A 7334-nucleotide genomic window follows, 5' to 3' on the forward strand; every position below is an offset into this window, starting at 1 on the left:
TGTGTGTGTGTGTGTGTGTGTGTGTGTGCGTGTGTGTGTGTGTGTGTTTGTGTGTGTGTGTGTGTGTGTGTGTGAATCTGGGAAAAGTTTGCTTTCCACGTGAATGGAAATATAGCAGGGAACATTTTTACAAAAATTAGCTCTAAGGTTTTGCCTGTTCTACATCCGCAGCAATGATTTGAAGAATGAAAGAAGAAAGGGAAACTGCCTGCCAGTAATACACTGATCAATATTGGCATCTCTACAATCATTTTGACAGCTTTACGAGCTTCTTTGGATGCTTCACTTTTTTCTTCATGTGCTTAACAATTTATACCTTAATTTTTTTTTTTTTTTTTACATACATTTTATGTGAAGAGCAGTTTTCTTGTTCATATTCTAGCAGCATCAGCAGAACGTGGTTCGGCTCGTGGTCGCTACAAGCACAAGTCTCCAACGTCTTCCTTCGATAGGTCATATCGGGTCTGTTCACCTGATATGACCGATGGGAGAACATTTTCTAAACAAGGCAATCCGTTTGGACAAAAATTTAAAACCTACGTTAAGAAGACATGTAGGCGATATTTTCCACATTTTCTGCTTTTGGATTTTTTTGGGAGAGGAGTGGAGGGAGGAGTAGGGTTATATATTTATGTATAGGGGTATGTATTTTATTATTTTGAAAGATGAGCCATTTTTTGCATCAAAAATGTTAATTTCAGACCCATTATGAAAGGTCTGAAATTAAGTTTTGTCATTTTTGACAAATTGTTGAAGTTCTTACCTTTTCAGGGTGGGACTCGTCAGCTCCAGGTGCTGCCGGAAAGCTCCTGGAGCTTAATTAATTAATTACAATTAAGAAGAGTAATACTCTGAGGAATTGTATTTAGTTACATTTATTCTTTGAATGACCTTAGATCAGTTTAGTTCTAATGATTTACATGCATGTAAATATTTGTACCATTTATTGTTTTTTATTAGGTTTGTGTAAATGTTTGTTTTTATCACCCCTTTACCTGCTATGAGTTGGAGTTAGTTGAGTATCTTTACCGATCTCCCTGATCAGCTGTGACTCTCCGGTCTGCTCCAGCTCCTTTAAGGACAGACTTAACCTTTAGTCTTTGTTGTGGAGCAGCATCACAGCTGTTTTAGTGCTTTCCAGGTCTCAGGTTTTTATTTAAAGCATTCCAGCAGAATCACAATTAGATGATGGGTCTATAATGGAACCATTGTTGTTTTGGCTCTGCTGTCATCTCTTTTAAGGATATGTCTGTTACGCAGCTGATATCCAGTTGTATATTCCTCGTCTCCCTAATGAGGTTTCAAAAACAGCACATTTTAGTAAAATGTCAAGCTTTCAACTAAAAGCTGGCAGATTTCTTCAAGTAAGTAGAGAAAAAAAACTTTATTTTAATTTGTTTGCTAAATCTACTGTTGGAAACCTTGAGATGACCTTTGACTTAGGTTTTATGCTTTGAAATTCATAGCATAAATTGTATGATTTGAGAAATGATGCCAAATTGAGCTCCATTGATTTTTCTCCTAAAATAGAATCTTTTCTTCAAGACTTTTTGTCTCATCTGTGTTATTGCAATGGACTCTACACACATCTGAGCAAAACGTTCCTGGACCAGTCGCAGTCTGTACTAAATGTTGCTGCTAAATAGTCATTTTTTATTTCTATGTGATTCTACTGCTAATCCATCTGCATTTGCTCCCAGTAGATCTTCCACTGAATATCCAGTTCAGAGCAGACAGGACTGATACATCCTTACACCCCACATGAGGAAACCCACACCAATAAGTTTATCTTGAAAGGTGCTGTATAAATAAAGATTTATACTGACTTTACTACAACATTACGAAAGAACATCAAGAGTCAAACACGGTTGAAAAGCTATTCCATTTTTTATGACACAAGTTTGACATTTAAGAAAACTAAAAGAAAAAGAAAGAGGAAAAAAAAACATGCATTTTGTTAAACTAAAATTGGGTTGAGATGGCAGCGAAAGGCAACACACAGTTCAGAATACATGAATACACAATCTTCCTTTTGGTGACCTTTTTGAATGATGGTGACATTTTATTCCAATACATAAATTCATAAATTACAATCTCCTCTCTTTATATTGCCCGTCTCTATGAGTCTCAAACATCTAGCTGTACATCATCACATCGCAGCATATATTGCATATCTCAAATCGAGGTGGGGTAGTCATTTAATACGCCGACTTCCTCGCAGAAGGGAGGTAATGCAATTGGGTTAGCTTAACGACGGGGATGAAGACGAAGCAGTGATCATAAACACCCAGGTTTCCTCTCTCTTGTCTGAAACAAGCACAAAGAAATCCTGCATAGTGTTGACATCAACATCTTGGTATGAAGGTGTTTGTTTGTATGACATATGTATGATTTTTTTTGTGTGAATTTGTCCACCTGAGGTCTATCTGGTTGGATATTTATGGACTGTGACATGTACTAAACGGTTCGTAATCACTTTTAGTCAACACAAGTGCTCAGATATAAACATAAAACATCAATTTAACCAACATTGCTCACTATGCTGTTTTCTAAAGACGTGCTACACTCAAGCAGACCTGGGTCAAATAACTTTTGGGCTCAATTAAAAAAAAAACAAAAAAACTGACTCGACCACATAGATTTTATAGGAAATCTATGTGGTCGATTGCGTAAAGAAGCTGCAGTCTGGATCCTTTTAAAAAACGTGTGTTCTGTTTTTTTTAAATATTTGTTAACACTGTCACCATGTTGTCACAGTATGGTACGAGACACATAATCTGTGACAAAATGGAGCTCCTCCTCCTCATCCCTGAACTGCTGTTACCTGAACAAATGTACCGCTCCCGGTCAATAACAACCAATCAGAGTGAAGGGGAGGGTCTTAGTGCTGTTAAATGTGCTAATGGAGGAGAAACAAGTTACCTTTCTATTCAGAAAACTGAAAACATGGTCATCGCAGGCCTTGCTAACTAGCTTTAGCATTCATGTTGTGGTGAACCAGCTGTAGTGTAGTAGAAAGCAAGAGAAAGTGTATGAGCGGCGTGTGGACGAGAGTGATTGACAGCTCGATTTTTTTTATGAGAGACATATCATCTGCCTCATACCATAATGTGACGACACGGTGACATTTTTGTCAAAGTTACATACCGCAAGTTGAAGTATCATAACAGAGGTCTCTTTATATTCTGTTTGGATTGGATCAGTAGTATAACTTTAGGATGACCTTTCCAGCACTCGTTTTTGTTAGATGTGTGTCTTTGCAACTCAAATAATCAATAGTGTTTCCGAGCCAACAAGCTAGATATTAGCCCTGCTAAAAACAAACAGAAAAACTTTGGATCAGTTTGCCTCTATGGCAATTTGTTCTCAGTTGAAATCACATAACTTCTTTTCTTTGTAGTAGACTACGAATAAATGTTTACAAAAATTAAAAATTATCTGGACTCCCTTCTTACCAATGTGGGGATGAAAATTCCTCATTGTTGGTACCCGACAGTTGGTCGGGTACCAACAATGTGTCCAAAGCGACGCACAAAACAAACTGAACTGCAAAAGTAGGAAAGATGGCACCCTGCCAATTAAGACTCACAAGAAAAAACACTCAAAAAATCCCCAAAAACAAAGAAAAAGGTGTTAATGAAGGCTGTGCTTTAGCTAAGCTGGTCAGACCGGCTTAAACCAGATCCCTTTAAGCCTGTCCTAAGACGTCCCCAACAGCTAACAAGGACCTGTTGTCTTCTTGCAGCAACTGAGAAAGTGTTCATTATTCTGATATAAAAGTGATCATCTCACCTCTACGGTTACTTACTCTTTTCAAATATATTTTGGAGGTTTAGTATGGAAACACTATTGCCTACATTTTCCATGTCTAAAGTCATGAGGTCTTTCAGGTCAATGCAGGTGCCTTGATAATATTTTCTAATAAAACTGAATAATAACCATAGTATTTAGCCCAGGTTTGCCCTCAGTACATTATAGCCCTTCATATGCACTTGAAAAGTAAAAATGGTTCCCTCTGTTAAAGTGAACAATGCTTCCTCCTACTCCTCACTTTAATTCTTAGCAGCATTCATGGATTCTTTTCAACAAGAGTCCCTCCATCAGTCAGAGACTCCGTTACATTTCTGTCCTCTGTCTGGTTCCCACAAATGGAGGCCGGTGGGTGCGTCTTCAAAATTAACAAATGAACAAATAACAATAATAATAATCTAAAAAATAAAAATACACAGTCTGTCTGAATCTACGAAATTCACCAGAGATTGGAAAAAAAGGGGGATGCTACTGTTATCCATGGGTATTAAAAAATCCCTAAAGAGTAGCTGTACAAAGTTCAGTGTTTCCTCAAAGAGGAGCTCTGGAGGTCGTCTGCAGTCACGTAAGACTGTTTTGTTTTTGCACAAAGGCTGTGGGCACACGGGGTCAATCGAGCCCCATCTCCTGTAATTTAATGTCATCATAGTAATCACTGCAAACTTCAGGCCTGTACTCTCTAAATGCTTCTTCCATAAAACCCCCCAAGACTGGTAAAGTTTGAAGCCAAATCATGGCTATGCCATAAAAGAAAAAAAAAAGTGAATTGACTTGTAATTACTGCTAAAACCTGTCAAAAAGTAACCATCTCCTGTGCAAAAAGGAAAGAATTAGGCATCTTTTAAGGAAAGGACTGATCCCAACAGAGTACGACGGAGCACTGAACAAAGGACACGCGTTGAGAAGTCTCCTGCTACGTTCAAACACCAGAAACGCAGAGGATTTAACTGTTCGGCGACAGAAGACCAACGTGCGTTTCATCTTTTTTTCCTGGCGCATGTGTTGACGTGCCAAGCGCTGCTCTTCGCCGCATTACTGTCATCCAGGGGCGCTTGTGCCCTCCCATCGATCCAAGGACTGGACAAGAATCCGTGGGGATCTACGGCGCATGTGTGTCGGCCGTCTTTCCCTCGGGCGGACAGGTTCGAGCGGTCTATCGATCCCGTGCTGTTGCATTTCTTCATCGCTGTGGGCGCCAGAGGGCCCGGGGCGAGCAGCGACGTGAGGGACAGACTGTTGAGCGTTTCCGACAACTGTTCGCTGCAGAGGGCCTGGTGGCAGCCGTCTCTTCCCGTCCCCGTCCCCACCTCCTCATCTGAAGGGTCCACGCAGTCCTTCTGGGGGCAGCTTGGGCCCCTGCTTCCACCACTGCCGCTGCTGTGGCTCCTCTGTTTCCTCCGAGTGGCAGAGCTCTGTCCGCTCAGCGGTGGCTGCCCCCGGTCCGCTGCGGGCTGTTCTTTATGGCGCAACGCAACGGCGGGGACCGGGCGGAGGACGGGCACGGGGATATCCAGATGTCGAGGTGGGCACACGCCAAAGCCGAGCCCTTCATCCGGCGCGGCCTGCAGGCTGCCATCTGAACTGCCTGGGGCCAAGGACGAGTCGCTGTGCGATGGATGCTGCACAAAGAGAATCATTGCTGAGTTTTTGAACAGTTAATGCATTTCATTACACACAGTGATATTTTTCTATTTTCTTTTTCTGTTGATAATTGTGCAGCGACTGAAAACCCAAAGTTATGATAATCTGAATACTGCAAAAGAGAAAAATGAAGAGTTTTATACAACAGAATGCCTGTTGTTCCAGAAATGATTGCTGTAAACGATGATATTGTCATTTTGGCTGTTTTCAACAACTACAATAATAATGGCTTAATAATGAAAGTACACTCAAAGAATAAAAATCTCTATCCATCTACCTTTCTATCTATCTCTCATATATGTATTTTGAACCAAAGTTAAACTGACATGAGTGAATCCAAGACTAATAAGGCTCATAAGGGACACATGAAGAGAAAGAGCAGCAGGGAGGGAGAAAAAGGCAACATGGGAGACAGTAAGGAACCAGAGCAGGGGGGGAAACGGCGTGCAGCGTCAGTATCAGGCTCTGGGCTGGCTAGGCTAATTAGCCGAGCGCCCCAGAGCATTACTGTAGCAGCTGAGGATCACAGAGCCAGCCAGGCATGAGCTAAACAAACCGAGCAGGTACACGAGAAGATGGGAAGAAAAAAAAAATAAAAATCTGTTTCCATGGTTACAAAAAGAGCAAGAACTAAAAAAAGCTCCTTTTTTTTAAATTCTGGGTTGTTTCATGCAGAAGCCAACAAAAGGCAGTGTGTTGGTTTCAGTGTGGAGTAGATTCTCATTAAACAGTGATAAGAAATGTTCAGCTGCAGAAAAAAATCTAAACAAACACAGTTATTGTCTGAATGAAAGGCCAGATTGAAAACTCTCACTACACTCAGGCAAGGGTGGATTTAAAGGCAAAAACCAACAGATTTATATTAGTGGAAGTCCAAAACATCTGGGACTGAAGATCCTTGGATTCAAGGACATTAAAGCATCAAGACGAGACACATGGAAAACATAACTAGATGGGTTTTCCTTGTTTAAAAGAGAACAGCGTTGTGTTTTCACCTGAGAGCTCAGAGGCCTGCTGTTGGCTCCGGGGGAGCGTAGAGAGGCCCAGGAGGCGGGGGACGCCAGCCGGGACGGGTCCATGTCCCTCGGCCTCATGCCGTCCCCGTGAGCGTCTGACTGCGCTGCGGCGGCTGGGTGGAAGAAGTCTGCTGGCAGCTGAAACACGGGTGAAGCCGCATCGGCAGCCCCGCTGCATGTGTTTTCATTGCCTTCTGCGGAAGGAAGGCGACGTTTCAGTAGAGATCGGCTTCTATAAATACATCAAAATGAATCGGACCATCTTTATTCTGGACGCGGCGAAGGGTCTAAAGCGCAAAAAGGCAAAAAAAACAACAACAAAAAAAAAAAAAACGCAAAAAGAGATTGAAGGCGACACGTTGCAATGAGAGATAATCTACATGAGTTTCCTGAGCACTGCAGGGCATGCGGGAACAAAAACATCTCCAAACAGATGGCTAGCATTACTCCATGTGGCACGTCAAGTTGTGGCCCCGTACCATCAATGCACGCCGCATAAAGTTTCTGCAGATGGGCCGTTTACAGGAGGCTTTAAAAAGAGCTATTTTCACACAACTTGAGCACTGAGCCGAATTTCCTGATCAGCATTTTAGCGCGTGTATACATCATACCACACTGCCTATAAGTGTCATCAGATGAGTCATCATTTTTGTAAATTCAGCATTTAACCTCATGTTGAGTCAAGGAGAAATCAGGAGGTTTCAGATTCTTATCTGCCTCATTTCTAACAATCTGATTTGTTCTCATTTTTGCCATTTTTCTTAAAGCTGCACTATGGAGCTATAAGAAAATAAATATGTTCTTTTTTACATATGTGTTCAAATGATCATTATTTTGTGATAGTATGGTACATGAGACAGAAAACCT

The 7334-nt window shown here is 41.4% G+C and overlaps 1 protein-coding gene across 1 annotated transcript; it reads right to left on the bottom strand.

Annotated features, from left to right (window-relative positions):
* Positions 1 to 3069: 3069 nt before the first annotated feature.
* Positions 3070 to 6694, bottom strand: LOC107835951 (voltage-dependent T-type calcium channel subunit alpha-1I-like). The gene is made up of 2 exons (XM_016670323.1): positions 6447 to 6694; positions 3070 to 5429 (listed from the first exon to the last, which is right to left on the bottom strand). Exons 1-2 carry the CDS (start codon positions 6543 to 6545, stop codon positions 4788 to 4790), a joined length of 741 nt encoding a protein of 246 aa, XP_016525809.1. The 5' UTR covers positions 6546 to 6694; the 3' UTR covers positions 3070 to 4787.
* Between the last annotated feature and the right edge of the window lie 640 nt (positions 6695 to 7334).

Source organism: Poecilia formosa, unplaced genomic scaffold (genome assembly GCF_000485575.1).
Source record: "Poecilia formosa unplaced genomic scaffold, Poecilia_formosa-5.1.2 Scaffold32, whole genome shotgun sequence".
Classification (NCBI taxonomy): Eukaryota; Metazoa; Chordata; class Actinopteri; order Cyprinodontiformes; family Poeciliidae; genus Poecilia; species Poecilia formosa.

Excerpts from the sequence above, each read along its gene's own strand:
- LOC107835951 (XM_016670323.1), bottom strand. The coding sequence starts at position 6,545 with ATGAGGCCGAGGGACATGGACCCGTCCCGGCTGGCGTCCCCCGCCTCC. Across the intron at positions 5,430-6,446 it reads GCAGGCCTCTGAGCTCTCAG|CATCCATCGCACAGCGACTC; the intron begins GTGAAAACACAA and ends CTCTTTGTGCAG.